This window comes from Balearica regulorum, chromosome 8 (genome assembly GCF_011004875.1).
Source record: "Balearica regulorum gibbericeps isolate bBalReg1 chromosome 8, bBalReg1.pri, whole genome shotgun sequence".
In the NCBI taxonomy this organism is placed as follows: Eukaryota; Metazoa; Chordata; class Aves; order Gruiformes; family Gruidae; genus Balearica; species Balearica regulorum.
The window spans coordinates 3046425-3074132 of record NC_046191.1 but is presented as its reverse complement, the minus strand read 5'-3'; the positions used below and the strand labels follow the sequence as shown (position 1 = coordinate 3074132).

The 27708-nt window shown below is 46.7% G+C and overlaps 1 protein-coding gene across 3 annotated transcripts; it reads left to right on the top strand.

The window, feature by feature from the left end:
• Positions 1-188: 188 nt before the first annotated feature.
• PGM1 (phosphoglucomutase 1) lies at positions 189-27241 on the top strand. 3 transcript variants are annotated; one of them, XM_075759221.1, is made up of 12 exons: positions 194-483; positions 14929-15091; positions 15374-15520; positions 16654-16779; positions 17744-17934; positions 18353-18507; positions 19111-19226; positions 22428-22563; positions 23987-24170; positions 25237-25371; positions 26038-26172; positions 26793-27241. In XM_075759221.1, the coding sequence occupies exons 1-11, from the start codon at positions 238-240 to the stop codon at positions 26125-26127; spliced, it is 1689 nt and encodes a 562-aa protein (XP_075615336.1). In that variant the 5' UTR covers positions 194-237; the 3' UTR covers positions 26128-26172; positions 26793-27241. The 3 variants fall into 3 exon arrangements, with proteins under 3 accessions (XP_010298673.2, XP_075615336.1, XP_075615337.1); XM_075759222.1 differs by having other exon boundaries at positions 26989-27213; XM_010300371.2 differs by lacking the exon at positions 26793-27241 and having other exon boundaries at positions 189-483; positions 26038-26750.
• Positions 27242-27708: the final 467 nt, after the last annotated feature.

Here is a 27708-nt window from a genome sequence, read left to right as displayed (position 1 = left end):
GCGCAGCATCCGCATCCTCCGGCAGCTCACGGTGCGGTGATCCGCAGCTCGACGGGAAGGCTGTCGTCGTGTCGCATCCACCTTACCGCCGGTACGAGGCAGGGAAGGGAGGGCGGGAGGGATCCCCCGCCTCCTGCGCCCGGCGGTGCCTTTAAGGGGCGGGCGGCGGGGCCGGCTCTGCCTGTGGCTCCCCCCGCCCCTGCCGCGGCCGCCCGGAACTCGCAGGGGCGACCGGCCATGGTGCAGATCGTGACGGTGAAGACCAAGCCGTACGGCGACCAGAAACCCGGTACCAGCGGGCTGCGCAAGCGGGTGACGGTCTTCCAGAGCAATGCCCACTACACCGAGAACTTCATCCAGAGCATCCTGGCCACCGTGCCGCCGGCCGAGCGGCAAGAGGCCACGCTGGTGGTGGGAGGGGACGGCCGCTTCTACATGAGGGACGCCATCCAGCTCATCGTCCGCATCGCCGCCGCCAACGGGGTAGGACATTTACCTTCACCTCTCGGTGGGGAAGACGTATCGCCCCGGGCGGGGACCGAGGCTGGTCCCGTTTTGGGGGGAGTGGGGCGGGCCGGGCCGGGCCGGCGGGAGAGGCCAGCTGACAGGGCTGCAGGAAATCGCTGGTGCTTTGCGTGTCCGTGGCGTGGAAGTAAATCGGTGAATGACACATGAGCTGGGGAGGCTCAGCGTGGGGACAGCAGTCAAAATTTCCTGGTGGTTTTACCTCTCGTTGATACGTGTAGGAGCAATTGGACATCTGCTTTGGGGAGGTGGGGAAGTAAGCATAGCTTTCCTGTTACTGCTTTTTCTTGCTTTGGGCGATAGTTGGTTTTGGCAGCTAGCAGCACAAACCGTTGGCACAAGGTACTGGTGGTGAGGTGCGCTGGGTGGCGAGCAACGTTTTGTTCCATGCTGGATGGTGTCTCGCTGCTGGAGACTTCATCCCCGTTGATTCGTCTTGGTCACTTGGTCAACCCAAGAGAAGCTCAGCAAGGAATGTGATGTAGAGACAGCTGCGTTGAAGCTGAATTTGCAAAGGGAGGCTTTTCCCTGCATGTGGTCTTTTTGAAATGAAAGCTATCCCCTTCTCCTGGGACACCTGACTCTTCGTCAGCAGCAAACTTTCTGCCTCGTGGACCAACATGGAGAGTGAGCTGAGGATGCTTGGTGGTTAGGGTCACACATTAGGGTAAAACCTTAGACTTTTGGCTTCCCAGTGCCAATCAGGTGCCTCAGTGCTTTAAATGTCTGGCTTCTTAAGAAAAAAATAAAATTAATTTGAGATCACTGCCTTCTTAGGCAAAGAAGCAAATAACTTTCTTTTTAAGCCACATAGAAATTTGTCTTTCGTGGTTTGTGGTAGCTGTTCAATTTTTAGTCCATGTCCCAGCATCCCTTCACAGCACCGGCCTTGCTGTGTGCACCTGTGGAAGTGATGGATAGCGCGGCCTTCCCTGATGGGAAAAGGAGCAGACACTGGTTTATTTATTTGTTCTAAGAAGGGGTTGGAGTTGAAATGTACAGTGTTCATGCTTGATTGCACGCATAGACAGCACCTTGGATCCCTATGAATAAGCAGACTGGGAGACTTGTTCCTTGGGATAAAGCCTTCGTTTGTGCAGGTTCTTGGATCTGTACCCAGGGCCTGGTGGGATGTGGCAGCCTTCCAGGCACCGAGGAGTTCTCCATCATCTGCACCTCAGCTCGATCCCAGAAGTAATCAAGGGCCTGAAGGTAAAACCATGCTAGGACCTGATTAGGTGTCATCTTAGGAGGGGATTGAGGGCCAGTCGCTGCTCGAATCCTCCACCCTGATCGTGCAGACACTCGTGTACATGCGGCATTACAGTGCTGAGCTTTCTGCTAGAGTTGCAGAAGCAGGTCCCAAGGGGTGCGCTTGCTAATGGACATTTGTTTCGTAGTATTTTGTCCGTGTGAATTCAAAGTGCTAAGATAGAATTGGTTTTAAAGTCAGAAAAATGTTTTGGAAAGGCAAGAAAGGAAACAGGAGGTAGAGGATGAAAACAGGTGGAAAAGTATATGGGTTAAGAGCCAAGATGCTAGTATATGAAGTCAGACTTTTTACTTTAAAAGCTTTTCATTCTGAATCATTAATTTATGAAACATGATAACAGCTGTGGCCTGAGACAAAATGTTAGACTATTTATTTCAAGCCAAAATTTGGTAATATAACAGCATTGTCAGTCATCTGCTGACCCAGGCTTTCTCTACCTTTGTTGTAGCAGAACAGAGGTAGTGGTATAGGCTTGCTAGTGCTGTAGAGTGTCATGAAATTACCCCATTTCCCCCCCAGAGATTCAAAGAGGACTGGCAGGTCAAAAGCACTGCAAAATCATAGATCTAAATATCCCATTTAAAAAAGAGGAGGAAAAAGACTTCATAAGGGAGCATTGAAGAGAAGAGCAAAATATCCCCCAAATTCTTTAATAAATGAACAGCAGGTAAAAGCCTGAATAAGTAACCAGAAGGAGGTACAGAATACAGAGCCATTGGAAGCTTGATACACAATTGCTAGCTAAGTGTGAGTGGCACTGGCCTAAGTAAGACAGTACAAATACTGCGTTGCCAAACTCAAGAATGGCAAAACCATCTGGTCCCAAGAAATGAGGTGAACTAAAAATAGAAAGTTTAGCAAATGCGAAATGCTAGTTTTTAATAGATTTTTGTGTATTTGCTTTCCTATTTTGAAACGGTTAGGGGATGCTTGCTTCATGGCTTTTCTCTGTAATTGCAAGTATTAGTTCCCTGATGGTTACCACGGTGTAGTTGAGTAAGAGCCTATGAAAATCTTGTTTCTTCATAATAAATGTGAAGTAACTGGAAGTCGCCTACCCTTCAAAGAGAAGAGTGAATTACTTCTGTTAGCTGGTAGGAAAGTGTACTGCAGAACAGGGACCACATGGTAACTTGTTCCTGGAGACTGTGATTTTGTTTGAGTGCTGAGGTTCTTTGTGGAGGTTTCCTGATTCCAGCAGCCAGGTCGCAGAGAAAGATTTGGTCATCTCATGCTGAGAAATACTGAGTAATATAGAGAAAACTCCAGAGGTGGCTGCACTGCCCTCTCTGCACACCTGAACTGACAGTGCTTTTTTGTCTGTAGAAAAATGCTTATTACAATGTATGTAAGGGGGACTGGTGCATAGGTATAGTAAGAATGTGGTGAAAAGCAAAAAGTTTTAGCTTTTCTGATTGCTTGATTGCCAAGGTATGTTATACCAGGTTTATTCACTCGTCTGAAGTCAGCCGGCCTGCCACCTATCCCAAAGCAAGTGCTGGAAAACTGTATATCTGGTCCTACGGAGTAAGAGGTGTTTGGATGAGTAATTTAAAATCATGTGATGTTAAGGTCTGGTTGAGCGGTCCTCTCGAGCCGCAGGAGAAACCTGAGGGCCACAGATTATGATTGTTAGTTTTACAACGTAAAAGGAAAGGATGCTAAAGTGAGTTTTAGTTTTGTCTTCATCTGGAATGATTAGTATATAATTAAGTACTCATATTTGACTAGTAAGAACTCAATTTGTAGTTGTGCGATTAAGGAGTGTTTATTCTATTTATAACTTTGTATTTATAAAAGTAAACTAAAATAGAGATTGTTGGTTTTGCCAGTCTCAGTCAGCATCCAGTGTAGCCTACCTGGTTTGTTTTGGTCTGTCGTGCCAGGTTTCCTTGATGTTATTCCCACATAGTTAGTGAGTCTGGCTCTTTAATTACATGGATAAAAGCTTAAAAGCTCCTGTCACAGCATCACCTGTCAGAGTAGAATTGTGGCTGTACAATAACTTTATGTCAAAGGCATGCAAAAATTTCAGAATTGAAGCTATAAATCTAGATCTGATCACATAGCTAGCACCAGCTTGGTTCACTAACATTGTCAACCGCTATTCAACAAATTTACTGTACTCCTGGTTCCTTCTTAAATAAACAAATTTCAAAGTGCTGCAAAGTAGCTATAGTAAAAAGTAAATTGCTTGAAGGTGTTTTGAATGCCAGGCAGTGCTTTGCATGTTAAATGCTAGCCTGGTTTTGTTTTACTGCTGCAGGACAAACAGTGCTTTTATTAGAAATACTGCTCTCTACCCTAGAAAGTTTGGTTTCCTGGCTGCTATTAACTTTTTTCCCCACTCAGTTATCCCAGGAAAACCAAGTGTTTAAACTCTGTTGCGCTGCTCAGCAGCTCTTTATCTGCCACTGCTCTACTTTTTTAGCTCTGCTCCCTTTTTCTTTGTGCTGTTCTGTCATAGCCTCCAGACTGGTTCCCTTTCTGACGGTGCGGCTGAGCCCAGAATAAGCAATACAGTGCGGTGCAGGCTTGGAGAGCCACGTTCTGGCCCTGGCTAGAGTGTGCCCACATTCCCAGCCCCAGCATCCCAGCTGTGGAAGGGGCATAGTGGGACTGGCATGTCTGTGATCTGCTTTGGCTCTGTTGATGGGAAGCGTTAGTTATTGCTCACCCCTATCTCAGCCTCACTTGTTTTTCTTGCCTAGTGTTTTAGAAACCTGTTACTGAGGTCTCTTCTGCTTGTTCCTGTCTCTGCACAACACTGTGCAATCAGCCTTAGCCTTGTTGGTTTACAGACCTTCATCCATTCGGCAATTGGCATTGTTATCCTGAAGAACAGATTCCCTCAGTCCTCAGGGTCAGATCTTCACTTTAAGTAAAAGCTCCTGGTATTAAAAATATCAAACTGAAGGGATCATAAAGAAAGTTCTTCCAAAAAGAAATCCGCGTGTACCAAAATCAGATGCTAGATTCTACAGGCCATTAAGAAAAACCTCAATTTCTGTTTTTTCTTACATTACTGTTTTTCTCAGAAGCAGAAGAGGAAATTGAGATGTGATATCTGAAATAAGGAAATAGATTCCAGTTGGGCCATGAGCATTCCCGTGCAGGAAGCTTAGCTTCTCTTTGCCTGTAAAGTTAATTGGCTTATATCAGTTTACAGTTGAAGGTTATTAAGGCACTGGTCGGGTGGTCCAGTTTCAGTGCCTTTTTGGAATTTTAAACTCTACAATAACGAAACTCCAGGTCAAAGGAAGAGCTAAGGTGCTTTGCAGTTAATCTCTGTAAATCCAGCAGACAGAGTTGAAATTCATACTAACAGGGGTTTAACTGTAATCTCCTGGAACAATGACTCTGTATAACCAGGAACCTTAGCTCTGGCTGTGCTGGTAGGGACGCGGAACGGAGTCTAATGCCTTCTCTTTGTCAACGCAAAGCTTGCGATAGTTGAGCTGGACTGAAGAGCTGCTGCCCATATGTCTTGTGCCAAGACTGAGCTGCATCAGGATCAAGAAATGCACTGTGGTGGGGCCTTGCCATCCTGTCGTGGTTCTCTCTGAGCTAGCCAATACATTGATTAAAGTTTCAAATGATGAACTGGAACATATCTTAGAAATAAACAGAAATAACATAGGATATCAGTAAGAAGTGCAAAGAAGGATGTGTAGGCAGAAGTAATAAAATATGAATGTAATATGTACATTATAATCATAGTACAAGTTGCAGAGTAACATGCTAAGCAGCAGATCTGATGAGGAGACCACAAAGACTGTTGGCAGTATCATCCAGTTATCCAGAAAACCAAACGTCGTTTCTAGATTTTTAGATAAGGTGGTTGTTGTAAGTGAAACCCAGGAAATAAAGTCACACCAGGAAGGTAAGTCCTGGCCTGGGGGAACCACCCGCTCAGAGGGGATGCAGTCTGCTTGGGGGAGACTCCCCCCAAGGAATGACCTGAGGTTGGGCAGACAGAGCTGGTGAGGAAGGAATGAACTTGGCCTAGAGATGGGTAAGTGTGCTGGCTGTCTGCAAGTGTCTGCAACGATGCTGCAGGAGGACGGTAACAAATTGTTCTCTGGCCTGCTGGGAATAGGGCAAGAATTAAAATTGCAACAGTGGAGGTTTAGGTTAGATGTTAGAAAGCATTTTGGAAGCTTAAGGCTAATGAAGGGAGTGCATTGCCTGCGAAGGTCATTGAATCTCTGCCTGGGAAAACCTCTAATGAGAATGGTTTTGGTAAGGTAGGTGACTTCTCCACGGCCCTTCGGCCCTATTTGCTGCTGCTGTTCTTCAGCAGGTTTTTACCCCTGGGCCCGCAGATGAAGCTTCTCTAGCACATCCTAGCAAGTCTGTGAGAAAACGCCCGTGTATGTCTGCCCCTCTCTCCTTCTATCTGTGCTATTCCCTGCTATGTATTGCCACCTCGCCATCACGTATACGTACTGTGGGTTACTGGCTTGCTTGTACAGTTTGCCTCTGTACACCTCAGACCAGAGCTTCTGCCCCTGATCCTGCAAGGTTTAACCAGATGGGTCTCTGCTCCTCACACTAGGAGAGCCAGCCAGTGCCCTCCCTTTGCTCCACAGCGTTGTCTGCATTTTGTAATTCTGGATTTTTTGGGTTCAGGTGCTGGTTTCTAAGAGGATCTGGGGACAGGGGCTATCTCTCAGCGGGCTGGGGCCAGAAATCCTGGAGCATTCCTGGGTCTGCTGGGAGGTAAACCAGCTGGAATCCCTCTCCCATCCCCCAGTGCAGGGGCAGGACAGCAAACACCGGGGCAGGACAGCAAACACCGGGGCAGTTCAAGGTAATCTTTGGGTGTGCTTTGAAGAGCTGACCTTTGAACAGAAAGTTTCTCAATCTTGGTCGTTAGTGCATACTTCTCTCCTGGCAAAGGGAGGATCAGCCCCTACTGGTGTGACAAACCTGGAGCCCATCACGGTATCTGTAGCAGCTGTGCAGATGGTGGTTTCATCCCCAGCCCAGCAGAGTCCTTTCTCTGCCACCCATCTAGTTCATCTCTTAATTTTAACCGGGGTGCAATGTAAGTACAGAATGACGTGTCTTAATTCTGGAGCGACTCATATGTACGTGGTTGCATCTATGCGCACTTGTGCTATCGAGGCGGTGCCAGATATTTTGCCTCTCTGGAATTCTACAGCAGCTTCAAAATCTAGATTTTTAATTAATTCTTACAGTAACGAAGAGTTTTGCACTTGGAGCAGCACTCCTTGTGTGGCTAATAGGCTTGCAGTTAGTCTATTTATTTTACTTTGGCTCCATTTGTCTTGGCATTGCCAAATGTCACACACAGCAGTGGCTGCCTGGACCAGAGTTATAGTCAGGCAGAAAGTGCATGGTTTTGGCAGCTGAACAGCGGGGTTGTTCAGGGCTCTTGGCACCCTCTTACGGTGAGTGTGCAGGCAGCAGTGCAGGGACTAGAACTTTTCTGTGGGCAAGAGTTAGGGGAAATGTAATTTCTGTCTTAAAGGAAAGTCACAGAATAAGTGATTTGACTCTGTTCCCTGGGGTTTCATGCAGTGTAACTTTTTGGCTAATCGCAGAAAAAGAGCATAAGGGTAATACCCACTGAATGAGGAGAGAGAAGTGCGAGATGGAGGAATGGGAAGAAGCTGAAAGGAGAGGAGAGAGGCTGCTCATGCAGGAGAGGGCATCCTGTACCTTGGAGAAACCTGACCCAAGGGTGTTTGCAGGGGATTGAGAAAAGAGAATTACTGTTCAGTCTGGCCTTTGCACGGTGGGTTTTCCATTCCCCAACTATTTTGCTTGCCTGAATGTCAAAATATGAGACTGTAGCTAGGAAGAGGGCTGTGCTGAGAAGGGATTAGTGTGAGAGTGGGAGATTGGGAGAGCCCGGCTGCCTGGTTCCAGGCCTGGGGAAGGCTTCAGACAGCCGCAGCCCCGGGTGGGTGGCATGAGGAACGGTGGCAGAGCCCTCACAGGGAGAGAGGGGACAGGGCAGGGTCCGATGGTATCGAGCCAAGGGAGGAACTGCATGTGTGCTCTGCAATGCTTTGCTGAAGTTTCAGTCCCCTCAAAATAGTCTTGTCTTTTTATCATTAACCAAAGTCAACAGTTAGTTCATAGTTTTAACTGTTCGTGCATGACTGAAATGCATGACAGTAAAAGAGGGCCTCAGCTAGCAAATGACCCTGCGTGCGGCAGATCCGCTGTTTGGAGGGTGAAACACCCTCACCAGCCTCTGACTGCCACGAGGAATAAGAGATGTAGGAAATATGACCACAAGGAAGGTTAAGGACAGTGGGGTTGTTTACTGCAGCAAAGAGAGGGCACTCAGAGTCTGTATGCTGAAGGATTTTTTTAATGTGTACAGAGTTGTCAGGAAGAGGATTATGATCAATTTGTTTTCTGTGTCAGCTCAGGAGGACGTAAACTACAGCAAAGAAGATGTAGGAAAACGCTTCTAACTGCAAGGCTAATTGTGCACTGGCACGGCTTACCTGGAGAGAAAGGTTTCAAGAACAAGTTACTGGAGGATGCCCTGTATTTGATCCTGTACCAGTTCTGGGGAGGGAGCAGATGACTTGCTGAATTCCTTTCCAGCCTGCAAGTGATCTGTAATGATCACAGCCATTCAAGCAAAGGCTCCCAGATCACAGATCAAATGCTTGTTCCCCAGTCTCTGCTCCAGTCCTTGAGGTGGACAGGATCTATCTTTGGTGAGCTTTTTTTCACCTCTCAATCTTCTGGCAGCCATGCGATCACTGACCTCTATTCCAATCCTGGTTGGGCAATTACTGGTGATTTAGTTTATCCCAAATAGCGATGCACATGTTGCAGGAAAGCCCTGGGACGAGGTGGGTGCCCCAAAGGTGGGGTTGATGGATATGCTGTTCTTGTCCCTATGCTTTACATGCACTAGCTCATCACTGAATTTTATATTTTGTTTGATAGTGTGTGTCTCATTTTATGTACATAAGCATGGCGCTAATGACCAACACCTTCCTCCCCAGCTTAATTTAGTCTGATTCCTCTGTCTGGTACACGTGCACTTAATTACACGCACAAATTCCTAACCCTCTATAGGCCTTTTCCCTGCCGGTAAGTCCACATGCATCTCTTCCGTGCAGCTGCCGGAGCTGGTAGGTGGCCTGTGCCCTCCTCCTGTCACTTAATGCCACGGCATTTTGCAGGGCAGTAAGTTTATCTTGCCTGGAATAAGAAGAGAAAGAGCTTGCTTAGGCCTTTTCCTGCCAAGGGACTGTCCAGTGTGAGGCTCCTGGTAGCTCATTTTGGGAGGTGGCTTTTGTTTTCTGTGCCACTAGAGGGAAACCTGTGCCTTTGCATGAAAATGTGTCTCAGCTGCAGGATGCTGAAGTAACATAGAATCATAGAACAACCCAGGTTGGAAGGGACCTCAGAAGATCATCTGGTCCAACCTTTTGTGGGAAAGGAAGCCTAGATGAGATTACCTAGCAGCCTGTCCAATCACATCTTGAAAACCTCCAGTGATGGGTACCCCACCATGTCCCTGGGGAGTTGTTTCTAGCTGCTTATCCCAGGAAATCTTGCTGTTAGTGTAAAATATGTGTTGTCCTAGTTCTGCAGTACACATGCCGCAGTGTGGTTTGGTGGGGAGAAAAGAGGAATTAAGGAATCAAATTCTGAGTCCATGCAAAATAAAATGCTTCTGGGGCGCTGAGACAGGAGGGCTCTGGGTGGATCAGGCAGCTCAGTTCATGTGCGGTGGTGTTCAAGCCAGCGCCCTGCAACATCCTGGCTCTTGCCTAAGCCAGTGCTTGCCCCTTGGGCCAGCCTGGCTAGGCAGCTGTGGGGGGTAGCAGCCTTTGGGTTTCCCACAGAAGGCTGAAATAGTTTTTATTTCTGAGAGCAAACCTGAATTAAATTCCTCTTCCTTGGGAATTAAATTCCCTCCCTAGGGAGTAGAGATGAGAGTTTGCCTGGCTCCTTGGCTCCTTCGGGGGACCTGCCTGATGCCTTTGCAGAAGGTCAGGTAGAGACTTTCTCTCCAAAGGTGTTTTTCTACCTTCAGTCATGAGGTTTCCCCTTAGTCTCATACAAATTATCCACCTTGATTTTAATGTGCTAATGAATATAACAGTATCTCTTTACCCCTTGCAAGAAAATCTGTCAGTTTTTGGAGCAACAAGAGAATCACCACGTCAGGAAACAGTCCCATGAGTGCTGTCATAAATTGTCACAATTCAGCTGTGAACACATCTCCCCCCCCCACCCCTTTTTAATAATGGGACAAACTGAGTCATTACAAAGTGTATATTCTTTAATTGCTCCAGTAGTATCTATAAATTGTTTCCAGCAGCTTGGACGGAGGACTCCGAGTGTTTTTGAAGAGGTTGGGAGGAAACTCTGATTTCAATCTAGCATTCAAAATTACCTTCCCCACGTTCAGGAAGATGATGGTTCATAAAAGTTTCTTGGTATCCGAATCTCCTCTGTGTGTGTTTTAAGGTGCTACAAAATGAAGAGCTTTATCAGATGCAGTTTTCTAAAATATTTGGTATTTTTTTGTGTTTCTAATAACTCTGGGTGCATACGCTGCCCTTGGTGAGACTTGTGTGGGTATTCAGTTGAAACCATTGTTCTTGTGGCTTTTTAGCTACTCTGGATTTCTCTCAGTCAAGCAAAGGTTGACCCACTGTTCATCGTGGATGATGTCCCTGTGTTTGAGAGGGAGCCCGTGGAGTAGTCAGGTTTTCAGAGCAGAAGTCCTATGAGCAAACTGTAGGTAACAGATCTGCTGCCTTCCATTTTAAGAGTGACCTTTAACTCACCAGACTTTGCAAAATAACTCCAGCGGAGCGCTGCCGTGACCGCTGGAGCCTTACCTCCCAGGGACCCGCCGCCCCGGGGAGCGGCGTGATGGCCGCCAGCGGCCTGGTGCTGCCGTGCAGATCTGCTTGGCTGGTGCAAACGCTGGGCTCCGTGCCGGGGCAGTGCGTCGGTGCGTCCGAGCAGCTGCTCACCGCCTCCCCAGTTGCCCCTGCCCTACGGGGGAACCGGATCGATTGATGGTGTTGGGCTCCGGTGGGTGATAGCACAGAATGGCAAAGAGCTGTGCCTGTGGAGAACAGAAGATGATAAAGACAGCAAAAATCCCCTTTTCCCAGCTGTTTCAGTGAGGGACGGCAGTGTGGAATTGTGGATTCTCTGTGACATTGATCCTCCACAGCAAGTGCAAGGAAACGTCTTCAGTTACAGAAACCACATTCAGCTCGAGGTTCAAGGACCTATTTTTGGGTGCTCAACAACTTCACTGAACTTCTGTCTAATAGGTGGGCCATTGCTGGTATCAAGATTGATTTTTTGTATTTTGGTATAATTTACTTTTTAAATGCATTTGTATGAAAAAAGAACATGGAAGACGCTCCTCTGCCTCTCTTGACCATGCCAACAGCTCCTTACAACGACCAGAAACCAGGAACCAGTGGATTACGGAAGAAGACCTTTTATTTTGAATCCAAGATGAACTATTTGCAGAATTTTATCCAGAGTATATTTTTTTCCATAGACTTAAGAGATCGACAAGGATCTTCTATGGTAGTTGGAGGTGATGGGAGATACCTTAATAAGTCTGCAGTGGAACTGATAGTCCAAATGGCAGCTGCCAATGGGGTTGGTAAATGTTAAATGACTAGATTCCTGTAGTTGTGTAGCTGATAAATGCAGAAAACCATAATAAATTAGTCACTACGAGATTTAATTTCCCCAAAGACTTTATTCAACTGCTAATAGTTAACTTTTTAATGGAAAATCAGTTTGGTAGTACAGAAATTGCTGTTTTTTCACTTTTAAGTGGTGCAGTTGGATAGAAGTTTGTGGGAATACACATGCAGCAAAGAAAATAAATACTGCTTGGTTTTTGTGTGTTCTTGTTTTGTGTTTTGACGTGCCACAAGTTATTGGCACCTGTGGATTTCATAGTCGCTCCATCAGATCATAAAACCCTGATATTGTTCAGAAGTGAAGTAACTGGAAGAGCCATGGCTTGCTGTTCCATGGCAGCTCAGCAGAAGCTTTCAGCTTTGCTCTGAGCTGCTCAGCAAGGCAAAACACAGGGTGGGTGTTTTTTTGTTCTCAACAAGTACAAGTTGTGGCTATGTGATAAGTACTCTGGGAGCCTTTGAAAATTGAAATAAGATGAGAGTTAACAAGTGAACGGCAACTTTTACAGTGATCTCTGTGCTGGAAATCTGCATTTTGGAAGCAGAACTGAAGGCTTGTCTGCTTGCAGCAGAGCATGGTTCATGCAGTAAAAGACTCTGGGCTTTGGGGTTTCCTTTTGCTTTTTAAGAAGAAAAGACTCTGCTTTCTGTGCTGGATCTCTTAGTGCAAAGCAAAACTTTACACTAAGAGACCTGCCCCTTAGGAATTTGTTTGACAGAAAAACATCTGATTACAACAGGGTAATTTGTAATGAACAGGCACATAGGAGGTGAGATTTATTTATTTATTTAAATCTACATATTTTCTGTTTTGGGAAAAAAAAAAAAATCCTTTGGCAACGCAAATTAATGTATTCCTCAAGTCAGTGTATGGGCTGAGCAGAAGAGCTGGAAATTGTGCACAAAGAGCCAGGCCTGCTGCTTGGACTGCTTGACACTAGGACAGATCTTCTGCTGGTACTGATGAGATCAGACTGATCTTCACCAGCTGAGGCTTTCCTCATGCACATCGTTCCAGCAGCGTGGCCCTTGTCTGGCTAAAATCTCGTTTCACTGCTGGTTTTGGTAGTTTTCATTGATTGTTTTTATATAGTCTGGCTATCTGTGACTATCAGCATTGTGCTCATCGTGCTTTATAGAAGGGATCAGTCCAAGGATGTTTTCAACTGTAAAAAACCAGGAGGAGGACATGCATATTCTGTTTGGAGCGTGCGAAATCTCTTTGTCGGGGTGTGGCAGAGACAGGTACCGTTACCTCTACGAATGTGGCACCAGCAGGATTTCTAAATTGCGCCAAGCGCACTTGCTATGTCGGTAGCATCACATTGTATGTTTTAAATGATGATTTTTTGGTTAAAGGAAATGACCAAGATAGTTTGTCCACTGAACCTGACTTGCGTAAATAGAAGTGTCTCTGTTCAGAGCCTGTAACTGTGGCACAGGATATAGGATTGGTGCATCTTGTGAGACATCCCTTGTACAGAAAGAGGACTGGAAGGGCGTGCTGATGACGCGATGGAGCTGTAGACGCCAGCTTCCTTGGCCTGGAAGACATGTTTTCAGTGCGAAAGCATCAGCCTGCGTTACTGGGGGAAGGAGGGGGACTGCAGGAGGTCTCCTTTATTGCCTGTGTGTATCTTAGTGGGGCTTTCAGTAGTGGAAGTGCTACCTGGATTACTTTGAAGTGCTGTAACCCAAAATCGCTGCACAAAGTGGGTCTGCAGGTCTGTCTGGAGCATTCTGTGAAAGGTATTTCTGCATCGTTACATCCTTAGATTTTTTCCTGTAAGACATTCCAGAAAATGAAAAAAGATTAAATGTAAATTGCTCAGCACGCTGCTACACTGAGCAACCTTTTCCAGTGGTTACCACAAAGGATTTAGCATGGGCTGGGTGGGGAACGACAGCTGAAAGCCAAGGAGGACCCCAAATCAGAGAGCAGTTTGTGTGGAGACAAGTTTTTGCTGCTTTTCCTTCCTTGCTGCGGGAGCAGCAAAAGCCGCCACTCAGGTGTGCAGGGAGGATGAGCTGGCTAAGGACAACGGATTTGATGTGTTCACCCACCTCTCCTGCAGCTGCTGCATCGTTTGGGAGAGAAAATCCCGTGTTCTGCCAGTCCTCCGCAGCATCCCTTGAGCTGCACGTGAGGCCTGGCAGAGCACCGATGCAGCGGGGCGTTGCGGCTGGATGTGACCCTCAAACGGAAGCTGAGAAACAAAAGATGAAGTTTTAGAGAGGAGCTTCCTGGAGACTGCATTAATTCTTGGTGAAATGAAGGAGCAAGACTTGGAGGCTGGAATAAAAACATGAGACAAGGTGTGCTGGCTTGGACTGAGAATGAGGAAAAAAGCAAAACCCGTGTAGACTGGGTTACTTGAAATTAAATATATGGTGTGTAATAAACTAGTGTGATCGGCCTGGTAGACAGGCGCTGGGAGGGCTGTAATATTAGCTACTATGACTAGCTGAAAGAAGGGCATTCACTTTGGGTTTATAAACTGCTATTTCACATTTGTGCTCGTTGTTTGCTAGAGGTGCAGTTCTTCCAGCGGCGCCTCGCTCGCCCAGCCAGTCTGTGACAGCTGTAGCATGCAATAACCGATCGGCAGCGAAGCCGGAGCTTAGCACCAGGCAGTGCTGCGGGAGAGGAATCGCAGTCATCCAGTGCCCTCGGCTTAGCACCAAACGTGGACCTTCAGTCTGGGAACGCTGCCTTTTGTTTTCTGGTTTATCTCGTGTTTGAATGAAATTCCTTCTCTTTTCTCAGTCGTATACGGGGTCTAATCTCGGTTGATGGAGAGTGGTCTGGTATTTTTTTAAATCTCTGTCACCTCATTTGGGGGCTAGGGTAAGGAGCATGTTCTTCCAGAAAAATATTCATCTTCTGTTTTATTACGTGAACTCCAGCAACCGGATCCTGATTACCTTGTATTGCTTAGCGCATTGGTCTGGATTTAATCTCGGTGATATTACTATATTTATGGGAAGGAGTTGTGTTACTTGCGAGTAAGAATCTACAGCTGGTTCCATGGGAGTAGTGATGATCGATTTTGTTTGTTTGTTTGTTTTGGCTTCTCTCAGTCCCATTGTGTCTTTTGAAAGCAAAGTTCAAGACCATAGCCAAAGAGGTTGTGGTTTTGGGGTTGGGTGTTTTGGGGTTTTTTTGCTTGTTGTTTAGATGCTTCTGGAAAGCTCAGGTCTTCAGTGCAATAAAGGAAAATGCTAAAAAGGCACAACAGACTGGGGTCAGATGCTGACCTTTACTGCACGCAGCAGAGAGCTTCGGCAGCCCCCCAGGAATGAGCTGTTTGCTGGCAGAGAAGCAGCACCTCTCCTGGAGGCTCTGGTTTACCTGTCACCGGTGTTTGGGGGTTTGATGGTTTTGCTCGTTGTAGGATTTGGGACTCACAGTAGTTTGTTTTGCTCTCTAATTTGCAGATCGGCCGCTTGGTCATCGGGCAGAACGGCATTCTCTCCACCCCAGCGGTGTCCTGCATCATCAGGAAAATCAAAGCCATCGGTGGCATCATTCTGACAGCCAGCCACAACCCTGGTGGGCCCAATGGAGATTTTGGCATTAAATTCAATATTGCCAATGGAGGTGAGGTCACTTGGTTCATTTTGCTTTGCTTTGTTTCTGTTTGGCTGTTTCTTGTGTTGACCCCAAGGAACCTAATTTAAGTGTCCTAATATCACAGAGATTCAGTGCCCTGAGCAGTGGGGTTCCCTAAAGAGAGCAAGTAATTGATCTGCTCGCCTCATACTCTGATATTCCTCTCCTAGGGAGGTATTCCTGGCCCCAGGTCTGTTGCTGAAATTCCGAAGCACGCTCCTCTTGCAGTCTGATTCTTTAACATCCCCCCTTGCCCATTTTATCTTGCAGGTCCTGCTCCTGAAGGTATCACGGATAAAATTTTCCAAATCAGCAAGAAAATTGAAGAGTATGCAATCTGCCCAGATCTCCAGGTGGACCTGAGCACCATTGGGAAGCAACAGTTTGACTTGGAGAACAAATTCAAACCATTTACAGGTAAACAACTGTTCTTCCTCTCAGAAAGTTTCCTTTCAGATGGAGTTAGCGTGGACCTGCTGTGAACGAGCAAGGACATTTGGGGTTTCTGAAGGACAGATGTGGCCGTTGTGACCTCTCCTTATCTGTTGGATAAGCCAAGCAAGGGACATGGCTCCTGGTCATCCCAGCATTTATTTATTTTTTCTTTTGTATTTTGGCCTGCATCTTACCTTGTGTAGGTCCTTTAATTATATCCTATCTGTCCTACAAAAGGTTGTACTTCAGTAGGTAAATCTGATCCATCAACTTCACTAAATCAGAAACTGTTTTGTCTGTAAGGCTACCATTAACATGCGGTACAGACAATAGTGCATTTTCCTGATTAAAAATTATAGTGTTAGTGTTTAATCTTTGTAACTGATTTTTTTTTTCTATGGTTTCATGTATAAAAGCTGTCTCTCTGAGTGGGAAAGCCATTACATTTCATACGTGACTTTTGTCAGCAGTGAAATAAGAAAATGCATTAAAAAAACTTTTGAAAAACACTTACTGCAAGTATTTTTTTACCATCTCCTGGTGACCTGTGCTTGTAATTTTTAAAAAAAAAAGTTAAAAGAGTATAAAAATTTGTATTTCTCTCAGTCCCCATTTCTGTATAGTGGGATTTTTATGTTAATGGAGTTTTCATGACTCTGTTTTTATATTGCCTGTTAGTTGCAAAGGTGCAACTTTTTCAAACTATTAGGTGCACAGTTCCAGTTGGTGGAAATTGGAGATCTGTTTTTATATATATATTTTTTTTCCCTTTTCCTTTAATCCCACTCTCCAGGTAAGTGGAGTGGGACTGAGCCCTCTTGAAGCAAGTCCAGGGAGCCGTAGCTGGGAACGGAAGTGGAAGTGTTTGTCTTAGGGATTTTGTTGGTCCGTTTGGTCTGTAACCCAATTAGCAGTGACAGCCTGTAATTAAATTCTTAATATAGGACCATTATTACTGTCTTTATGAAATAATTCTGTGGGATGTTTAAAGGCTTTATGCTGAGCCCTGGCCCTTTGCACTAAGAACTCTCAGCACAGTGCCACGTGTAGCAAAGTTACTTTTCTGTGAAGATTTCAGACTGTGAGAGTTGGTCTGTATCTACTTTTATTTCCAGTGGAAATTGTGGACTCGGTAGAAGCTTATGCGAATATGCTGAGGAACATCTTTGACTTCAGTGCGTTAAAGGATCTGCTTTCGGGGAAGAACCACCTCAAGATTCGCATAGATGCTATGCACGGAGGTATGGGTGGACTTGGTTTTGGGGTATTGTGGGGGGCCGGGTGTCCCCAGGGTTCTGCCACCTACTTCAGAGAAAGTTTTTTTTCTGGAATTTATATCCATCACTTGTAAATTTGTTTTTTGTTTTGTAACATATTGCATTTTTCCTTTTGCAGGCAAACTTTTTATGGCTTTACATTATTTTCTTTTGTCAAATGTTTGGACTCAGGAATTGCCCTAGGGCAGAGATATCGGTGGGGTTCAGGGGGATGCTCTGTGGCTCACACATCAATCCACACTTGAGAGACAGAGGAGGTCAGCGCTGATGCCCTGGTAGCCTTTACATCAGGCAGTGTCACATGGACGTCGCAGCAGTTAAGCAAAGATCTGCCCCTAGATACTTGAGTACAAAAATGGGACGATTAGACTGTTTTATATAAATAAGCCAAGCTTGTGAGTCTCTTTCAATAGACATTTTCGGGAGCACCCTAACTTTCTTAGGATCTTGTTTCTCTTGTTTCCAGACCATTCCCATTCCTATGCTCATTTATTTTTTTATTAGCGTTTGAGAGCAGTAAATCCTTTTGTACTGCTGGCTATCTGTGAATCACATGTGCATTTGGGGCTGCCGTATGAATACCTCGGTGCACAAACCCTTCACAGTGGGGTCCTGGCTCATGCGCTGAGCCCCTGGCATAGGTTCATCCTCACTTCTAAACCCACAAGTGGTCTCACTTATTTAGTGAGCCAACCCCTCAGCTGAAAAAACTTGCTTTGGCAAGAGCTTGTGTGCCTGGATGGATCAGGCTTAAGCACACCTATGTGCTGCTTGGGGTGTTTGATGTGGACGTCTGTGCTTTAGTACCATCAATCATATACACCGACCCAGACTGAGCAGACCAGGGGCCTGGGTGGTTACGGGGCTGGTGCAGAGCTGCCTGAGGGCAGAAGCTGACTTGTTTCCTCTCCGTGTTTTGCCATGACAGTTGTGGGCCCTTACGTAAAAAAGATCTTGTGTGAGGAGCTTGGAGCCCCAGCAAATTCAGCTGTGAACTGCACCCCGTTAGAGGACTTCGGTGGCCACCATCCTGACCCCAACTTAACCTACGCTGCTGACCTGGTCCAGACCATGAAGACGGGAGAATACGACTTTGGAGCTGCCTTTGATGGAGACGGGGTAAATGGGCTGTTCTATATTCACCTTTTTGCCCTCTGGTCAGCTGTGGGGGACTGACTGCTCATCTGCTTTTAAGCAAAGAGCTTTTTTTCTCCCCTTCTCCCTTCTGTAGTTGTGAATGGAAGTGAACCACTTGCTGCAGTTTGCGACCACAGCAATAGTTGGCTACTGTGTTAATAATGAAGTCCAAACTGTATTTAAATAGCTTTAAAGGCTGTGAAAAATCAGCAGGAAGGTGAAATACTATACAGGTGTTGCTCTTTAACTTTCAAAACTCTGTATTTGTTTCAGTGCAGTCAAAAAATCTCTGTGAGTTGTGGGGTTTATAGGCTGCGCCTGCCAAGTAGAACAACTTTTGCCACTGCAGCCTTTTTGTGCTAAGCGGGGATGAGAGCTGTTTCTCTCTTGTCTTCGCCAGGATCGCAACATGATTCTTGGGAAACACGGCTTCTTTGTGAACCCCTCCGACTCCGTTGCCGTCATCGCTGCCAATATTTTCAGTATCCCTTATTTCCAGCAGACCGGAGTCCGTGGCTTTGCCCGGAGCATGCCCACCAGTGGGGCTCTTGACAGGTAGCATCTACCTCCGTGCACGGTTGCGGAGGGGAGGGGAGCCCTGCCGAGGAGAGGGACTGTCCTTTTCTTGTGATTTAACACGTGTCTGTAGAGGGGAGTGAGTGCATGGTCCGCCTGAAGGGTGAAGCAGTGCCAGGGCTGCTGCGGGCTGGCTGCCAGGGGAGGCAGTGAAGTTTAATGAATTAAATCCTGTTTGGGACATGGCTGAGCTGGGCTCCAGCCTTGGCTCTTCTCTACAGATAAGCCCGAACAAATGAATCTCTCCACCCTTTTTTTTTTTTTTTTTTAATTTGATAGTGGTACTTTCTTTGTTAAAAGCTTTGAGATCTACAACTTAAAATTGCTTTAGAAGAACTACGTGTTTATGTTTACTCTTTAGTTGCACATCACACCCATTTCCCAAACTTTACACCGGGATAAAATAGAGGATTGCTGTACAAAAAATTGTTCATTGTGAAAACCCAAAACAACGGCATGACCTGCCTTCAGTGTTACCCCAAAAGAGATGCTTGGTAGCAACTGAAGCTCCTGCTGCAGTATTTCACATGGGAGCACTAAGAGTCCAGCTGTGATGTGACTCAGCCTTCTTACCTTTTGAAGGGTGGCCCATGCTACAAAGATTGCTTTGTATGAGACTCCAACTGGCTGGAAGTTCTTTGGAAACTTGATGGATGCAAACAAACTGTCTCTGTGTGGAGAGGAAAGTTTTGGTACTGGTAAGTCAGCATTCCTGATTTCACCGATGATGGTGTTACTCCTCCTCTTAGTTCTTTATTGTGCTGGATAGTTTGGGATTTATCCTTCATGTGTAATTGTTAATGCTTGAAAATAATAAAATTTAAAAAAGCTTGCAGGAATCACTGGTGGAAACAAACACAATGCTAAAAGTTTTGTCAGGCAAGAGCTAGTTCTCCTTTCAGTTATTTAGGAAGGCATAAGTAGATACGCAGGAAGTTTAAGGGCCTCTTTACTAGCCCGGTCATTGAGTCTATGGGGATTAAGTGCAGTGTTAAATGTATTTTTCAACTCTTGGTGGCCAGGAAAACCTTCTAAATGTTTTCATTTCTGGAAAGAAATATGGTTTGGAGCATGCAGTTTTATTAGGGAAGGTTTCAGGTCACTATTAAATCTCTGAGCTTAATAGGGCCCTCATTTTCCTCTTCTAAAAACAAGGTATGATTTATAAAGTTTAAATTAACACTTGCCTTTGAACAGTCTAAGCAAGTTATTAGGTTACTGAGAAACAAAGTGAACATCTTAAGGAATTTACTAGGGGCGTGCACGTGACACAAAACTATTATTTGTGCAGGGAAGTTAAAGCGAGCCGATTTCGCTCCATGTCAGAGCAGCGTGCTCAAAACGCGCAGTGTTCCCAGGAGGCCTCGGCAGTTTCTGAGTTCTCCTGTGGCACCTACAACGTGGTTTTAACATCCTGACTGCGGAAATGGGACCTTGCCTGCATGCAGGAGATCAGCACCTATTTCGTGCACACAGGCTGAGTTTTATCTGGTCTTGAATTCTCTCTGAGATCTTGTTTTTCCTATTTTTTTAAAGACCTCTGAAGACTGAGGGCAGTTGGTAGTATACACGAGGCACAAAGTCTTGGGGGAAGTTAGGTTGGATGATTTCAGGCTCCAACCGTGTGTGTTTTCATTCCACCACCCCATATTTCAGAAAAACATTTTAGCCTGCACTTGGGTGTCTCACTGAGCAGGGATGGCCTTAAATCCCCAAATGCCTGAAATTAAATGCTTTGTGGAACTGGGGTGCACAGCTTGACGTGAAAGGATTACTCCAGTGTTTCTGTAGCTGAGGGAACGGCATCAGACTGGTTGAAAGCAGTTTGCTTGGGGGCTGGAGCAGTCTTCAGTGGCAATATTTTAGCAATCAAATGCTATTTCGATACACAGGATTTGGCCTCAGGTGGGGAAGGAAAGGGGAGTTTCAGAAAATGTGGTATCTCTGTAAAGAAATCTTGAAGTAAATCCTGAGTAAAGAAAGATTTTGGAGTTTTGCCCTGAATGATTTCAGCATGTGTAAAGTTTATGTTCTGGACTTTGGCTGATGAGAGGGCACTGGCATTGCAGTAAATAAATAAAAACAAAAAGCAGCAAATGATTCATGGAGCTGCTGATAGGAGATGGTCTCTAATGAGCAGCGCTCTAAAATTGTTTCCATCTTTTATTGTATGAGCAATGAGCTCATAGTTTGTCTCCATCCCCCAACAGGTAAATGACTCTACGTTACAAATAAAAGTGACTGATTCCTTTTGCAGCAGGGGCTGAGAGAGAGTTTCGAGATTTTGGCCATGCGGCGTCACGTCCCGGTGGCCAGGAACTGAGGCAGTTTTGGGGAGGACGGATTAAGAAAGGGCCCAGGAGCGTTGGATGCCCCCCCACAATGCAAAAGGGGTTTGTCCATCTGGCAAATGCACTTCAACGAATAAAACGTGGGTGAGGAAGGTTGCTTGATAGTAAGTTAATGAGGAATTGTTTGGAGCCGGACAGAATGTGAGTGCTGAAGGGGAGAGAGGTGAAAGAGCAGCCAAATAGACCCAGTAAAAATTGAAACAAACTGTGACCCGGTGGGACTGGAGTCCAGGAGCAATTAGAGTAATGTGACATGACAGAATTCCTGCTTGCTTTCTTGGGTATTTTATTCCAGCAATAAGTTGATACATCACATGGGACTTCTGTTTATTTAGCATTCCTCTCCATCACCTCTGTACAGCTCTCTCTGCTGTAAAGGACCACGAGGATAATTTATCGCTGCGTCCACAATAGTGGGATTTGTGTAAAGCGCCACATAACCCGTGCCCCAACCTCCAGCCTTTTTCCCCAGACGATTGCCCACTCTGGCAATTCTTGAGAGGGTAAAATGGCAGCTCTGGAGTGCTCTCTGCATTAGCAGGCTTACCCTGCCTCTTTGGGATTTCATTAATACCTGTTTGGAGGTTTTCCAGAGCTCAAAGGAAAAAACTCAGAAGTTGTGCATCTGGGGCGCAGCACCGAGCTCACAAGCGAGAAGCACGGAGGCTGGGTTGGATGTATTCTGGGCTGCCATCTGATCCGTCGTTTTAATTTCGGTGCTCAGGGTGCTGTCTAAATTGCAACACCCTCTTGGGTTTCCCAAGGACCTGGGTGCTGTGCAGTCCGTGCCGCGCCGCTGGCAGCCCCTGTCTGGTGTGCTCGCAGGGCAAGGCTGGGCTGGCCTCCAGCCTCCTAGTCTCTGTGCAATGCATGCTTTGGAGGAATCCTCTCCTAGCCAAAGCGGGGTCTTTCACAGCCTTCGGCGCCTGGCGTGTGGGAGGGAGAGCAGGCACGAGGTGCTCTGCTGGTTTCTGCACGTGGATGAAGTCCCTCCTCGCACTGCTGTTTGCCGTCCAACAAGCTGCTCTTCTTTCTCTCCGTTGCAGCGTAATTTTGGAGTCATTAGGGTTTGGCTTCCTCAGCGAGGGCTGACATTTTTCTTGGTGCTCAGCCAGAATATGTGCTGATCAGAGTATGCTGATTTGGCAGACGGTGTGTGACAGCTGCTTTGAAGAGGTTGAAGTTAGTCCTTCCTGAGCTGTTCCTTTGCATTTGCCTTTTTTTTTTTTTCTTTTTTTCTTTTTTTTTGATGACCTTTTTACTGTGCATTCCTCATTACTTCCTTGGGAACAGAATTAAGGATCTGCGAACAATGAGAGTGTGTGTGTGTTAAAAGGGGCCGAATGTTTTATTTGGGCTATAGCTAAAAGCAGATGATATCTTGAACCGTTTTAACAATACAGCAGGGATCGAGCTCATGAAATGCCTTCCATTTGTGAGTTTGTATGGCTGCCAGTTGCATGGAGGAGAGAAGACAAGGTAGGGCCATAGCACAGACTCTCACATGAAAGGAGGTGGGAAACGTGTTTCTGCTGTGGCTCTCTGCAGGCTCCGACCACATCCGTGAGAAGGACGGGCTGTGGGCTGTCCTGGCTTGGCTGTCCATCCTAGCCACCCGCAAGCAGAGCGTGGAGGACATCATGAAGGATCACTGGCAGAAATACGGCAGGAACTTCTTCACCAGGTGGGGAAGGCGCTCCTGACGCCTCACGCTTACCTCTGTCCTGTGTTCGACCCTCTGAGGTCAGAGCCCCGAGCACTGATGGCACCAGCATGTGCTACCGCAGTGCTGTTCCTGCCTCGCTACGCGTGCTGTTCTGTCCTGTTGCAGTAATTTAAAACTGCCTGAGCAGTTTGCTGCAGTATGCGATGTATCTGGGTTAAATAAAACAGTGGGGACTCACCTTAACCTTTCACGATGTCCAGTTTAGGATTTGTTACTCTAAACATAAAGCTTGTAAGTATCAAAGTCTGCAAAGGCTGTACATTTTATATATGCACGGTATCTTTTTTCTTTTAATGGAGGTTTTTTTTTTCTTGCAAGAGTCTTTTGCCATTGGAACAACATGTTTCTTGAGACCGCAAATCACAAATTAATTTGTAATGATGTCTTCAGTGATGGCAATGTCTTATTGAATGGATGCCCAGCTCCTAGGCCGTTATTTACCTGGTTGAGTTTCTGTTGAGCCCCAAGATACTCTAATTTAAACTGCAGTAGACATGGAAGATGAAAAGGGAAGGAGTGAGAACCAACCTGCACATAAGCAGAGGTGGGAATACCACCTGGAGTGAAAGCATTAGGCAGAAATCTTTCAGCTTGGAAGATCTACATGAAAATTCTGTCTCAAATTGCCAAATGAAAGATCTTGACGTGTGTCCCCCCCCTTCTTTTTTTCTCCCCTCCCTACCCCACAAAGCCAGCATACATCCGAGGCATTTAAACCTGTGGAAAAAATGCCAAAAACCTAGAATAAAAAGGCAGTCTTGTAGCACCAGAGGTATGTCTGCACAGCAAGCTAAGTGCAGCGGTAGGCAGGTTAGCAAGCCCGTGCGTGCTCCATCTAGCCAGCCGGGCAAGTAAAAGCGGCACAAATCACACTGGCAATCAGAGTACAAAGTCTCGGATCCCGACGTGTGCTTCAGCCGCCCTCTGCTGCCTTTCTTACCCTGGTTAATGAGATGAAAGCTGGCACTGGTATGTTATCCTGTGCTGCGATCACACCTGCATTTTGCTGTGGGGACATGCATGAGGGTGTTAAGGCAAAATTGTTATCGTGAGGAACCTGCTGAGATCCTATCGGCAGAATTAGAATAAATTCTTTGCAGTCAGCATTGCTGGATTCTAGCCCTCTGCCTTCGATATGCCTAGCGCAAGACAGCACAATTTGTGCCCATGATGTGTTGCAATTCATCCCACGGATTTGTATTGGATCGTAGCTACGTTGCTGCACAGATCCTTCTCTCTTTTCTTCCTGTCCTCTCCTCCAGCAAGGGAGCAGATGACATGTACAGGGCAGGCCGCAGTGTTTAAACAAGGGCATCCCAAAACACTGCTACTCACTACAGCCTCCCCTTCCTAATCTTTGTTTTGTGGTGACTGGTTGTAGATATGACTATGAAGAGGTGGATGCAGATGCAGCTAACAAAATGATGAAGGATTTGGAGACTGTGATGTTTGACCGCTCCTTTGTGGGGAAGCAGTTATCATGTGGTGACAAAGTCTACACAGTTGAGAAAGCTGATAATTTTGAGTACAACGATCCCGTGGATGGAAGCGTCTCCAGAAACCAGGTGGGCATCGCCTCGCCCAGGCTGAACGTGACCTCAGAAGGATGCTGCGCTGTGTATTTTGGGCTTAATCTTAGTCCATTGCATTTGCACCTGCTTTGAAGCCAAACATTGCATTTGTCCCTTGGGAAATTTTTTTCTGCTCTGTGTTTGCTGGTGGGATCCTGCCCTGCGCGAGGGAAACTGCTGCCTTGGAGGGGGAAGGGTCCAGAGGCTGCTCCAGCCCCAGCAGGGCCCAGAGCGGTAGCGGAGCTTCCCTACAGCCACCCAGGAGTGAAGGAGCTGAGTTGAGGGGGATCCTTTGGGCGAGCTGAGAAATGGATTGTGCTGAACGAAGGGCTGAAAATCCCCTGCAGCACGAGGCACAAACCCTCCCGTTCAGGCATTGTCTTGTCTCTAGCACCAGACCGCCAGGTTGCTGCAAGCAAATCTTCCCTGGATGAATTTATTTGTCCCTGGGCTGATGGCACTCCTCGTGCGCTCGTCCCCAAGAGGGCAGGCAGCAGCACGGAGCAGCTGTAATGGGGGATTGAGTTCCTGGCTCCAGAAGTCACGGGGGTACATGTGAGATGAGTAACCTGTCACCAGAGATTATTGAAATACAAATGTCCTGTCCATGGATTGGTTTGACAGCAGAATGTGGAAACATAGTTAAGTGGGAAGGAGTAATGGAGAAATCCTGCAGGAACGGTTGCCTTGTCTGTGGGATGATGGGAGCATTTTCTTTACATCCTATTTTTGTGGAAGAGTGATGGGTTTGTAATGCTGTGCCTGGCAGAGAATTGTCCCTGCCTCTTGCGTCCAAGCAAGCGCTGGGATGAGGGACCTTACGGCAGCAATGTGCTTCATGTACCGGAGCTCTAGCGAGTTCTCCAGGGTGGGTTAGGAGGGACGCTAGCTCCTCTGCGTGTGGGGAGAGGATAACAGGAGCCTTCTGCGGCTCCCCGAAGGGTAGGAGCTCTGGGGTTGTGCAGGCCAGGCACGGCCACCCTGGGTCTCGTGGAAAATACCTTGGGACCCAAGAAGCGCGTAGCTGAGGGGCTCTTCTCCTCCCCTTCTCTCTGACCAGGGCTTGCGGCTCATCTTCTCCGATGGCTCCCGCATTATCTTCAGACTAAGCGGTACTGGCAGTGCTGGAGCAACTGTGCGGCTGTACATTGACAGCTATGAGAAGGATGCTCAGAAGATACATGAAGACCCACAGGTAAGTATTGCATCTCAGTCATGGCACCACTAGCTCCTGACCTTCTTAAAAAACTTAAATTTTTGCTCAGCGCTGCTTTGTTTGGAGCTACGTGGAGGTGCTAGGGTTTTGGTGTCATTAATCGCAGTACAAATAGATTTATTTAAAAAAAAAAGCTCTGTGTGGAACAAGGGTTACTTGTTCAGAATCCCTCAGAGCTGCTCCTGCAATTGCATGTTAGTTTTCCTGTTTGTTACATCTGTGGCTGGATGCAGGTGCAGGAGGACACTGTTTCAGTCCTGAACCGACCTTTGAGTTGAAATGTTGCATCACTGGGGATATAATGAGCTCATTCTTACACTGAATTTGGGAAATACTTATTCATATAATGAGCTCATTCTGAATTTGGGAAATACTTATTCAAAACAAATAAACGGGGGTAAAAGGCTGCAGTCGTCTGTAAGATGACACTGACCTGTTCTATACTAAATTTAATAGATGATATGTACTTACGATTTAACTGTCCTGTGCTGGTGGTGCAATGGCGTTTGGAGTACGGCACAGTAAGGGTGGCGGCAGCGCCACCAGAGCTGTGCCCGGGTTTCCTCTCCAAACCTGGACACAGCGTATGTAGCTGTGCGTGCTGCTCTGCTCCGCCGTTCTGAGCCATCTCTCTCCTTTCTGCAGGTCATGTTGGCACCTCTTATTTCTATTGCACTGAAACTTTCACAGCTTCATGAAAGAACCGGCCGCACCGGTCCGACCGTCATAACATAAAAGCTTGATCAGACGCCGTGCTGGAGTGCACACCGAGTGAAGGAAGTCGGCCTGTCTCCCCTTTTATTGTCAAATCTGTCTCTAAAAGAGGAATATTAATTTTATCTCTGTATTTAAGAACACTATTGAACCGCTAAGGATAGACAATAAACCCCAGCCCCTGTCAACACTGTGTGTGCACGTTGCTGTGCCGCTTTTCTGCGTCACACAGCACTGCTGGCAATTGGTGTATGGTGCTCGTTAGCACGGCCTTTTGGTTTAGTGTCTGTACTTCCTCCCCCTCTCCCCCCCCCCCCCCCAACAAAAGGCTCTAGAAATAACTAAGAGAAAAAATTATTCAATAACACAGAGGGTTTTTTCTATCTTGGAAACCTTCCTGGAAAAAGCAGCACAAATACTTTATCCTTGTTAATACATAGTCTTTTAACTGTGATGTCTCTGAATAAGCAATGGCTGTGTATTAAGGCTGAGTAATTTTCACTTATGTGGATTTTTCCCTCTCAAAAACGAATTATGTAAATTGATCGCCATTTGCCATCTGTATAAGAAAAAACCCACAACAAACCCTCCACACAGAATGAGCAATAACAAACATTGCAGGATATTAAAGTGATGTGAGCTACGATTACTGGTCGCTGCTCTTTTATTTTCTTACACCCTGATAGGCTCCCCTTGGAAGAATAAAAGATTGTTCTGATGAGCTCGGTTGGTTGAAGGTGGATGGAAGATCCTTGGAATAATCAGATTTACGGGCATTAATATGCAAAATCTTATCCAAGGGCACAGAGAGGGTCACTTTGAAAGTGGCAGTAGCTTTCCGATGCTAACGCCCTGCGGTTGCACCTTCCTACCCTTTTGCAGGAAGCCATCCCCTCGGAGCTGAGCCGCGTTCCTGCTCCCGGCCCGATCGCCTGCCTTTGCCCTGGAGAGGACTAGACACACTCGTGCCACTGACTTAATGCCCCTCGTCCGTGGAGGTGACGCCCTCCAGCAACGGGAGGGACCCTGGAAAATAGCCCTGGGTAAATCCACAAGGTTGTGTTGGTTTATTCCCTCCATCTCCAGAGTGTTACGGCTTGAGCTGCGTTAATAAAAGTAATTGCGTTAGTGGGAATGAGTTTAGGTGACTTTTTCCCCCTTCTGGTTCGCTTCCCCAAATCCCCGCGCACTCGTGCCTGGTCTCGCCGTCTGCCCTGGCTGGGCTCGGCGGCGCGGGGCCTGCCCGTGGCGGTACTGCCTGTGCCGCTGAGGTTCGGGCTGGGTCTGAGGGAGCAGCTCTGTTCTCCAGGAATGTGAAACATTCCACCCTGGCCCTAACCAGGATGCTGCCAGCCACGCTTCTGAGGTAGATGCAGATGTGCTGACAAAGGTTCTTTATCTCCTCTTCCTCACAGAGGTGAGGTGTCTCCTCTGGCAGACAGACTTCTCTCGATCCACACTAAGAGTTTTGCTGGCAGAGCTGCTTCGGCGTGGAGCGTATTAAAAACCAGAAAACCTCAGGGCCTGCACCCTGCTGCGGGATGTCGCCGGGTCGGTGGGGCAGAGCTCCTGTCCTCGCTGGCCAGCCCTACCCACGGGGGA

Coding starts and splice junctions, on each gene's coding strand:
- PGM1 (XM_075759221.1), top strand. CDS start 238: ATGGTGCAGATCGTGACGGTGAAGACCAAGCCGTACGGCGACCAGAAA. Junction 15,092..15,373: donor ATTCAATATTGCCAATGGAG/GTGAGGTCACTT, acceptor TTTATCTTGCAG/GTCCTGCTCCTGAAGGTATC. Junction 25,372..26,037: donor AGATACATGAAGACCCACAG/GTAAGTATTGCA, acceptor TCCTTTCTGCAG/GTCATGTTGGCACCTCTTAT.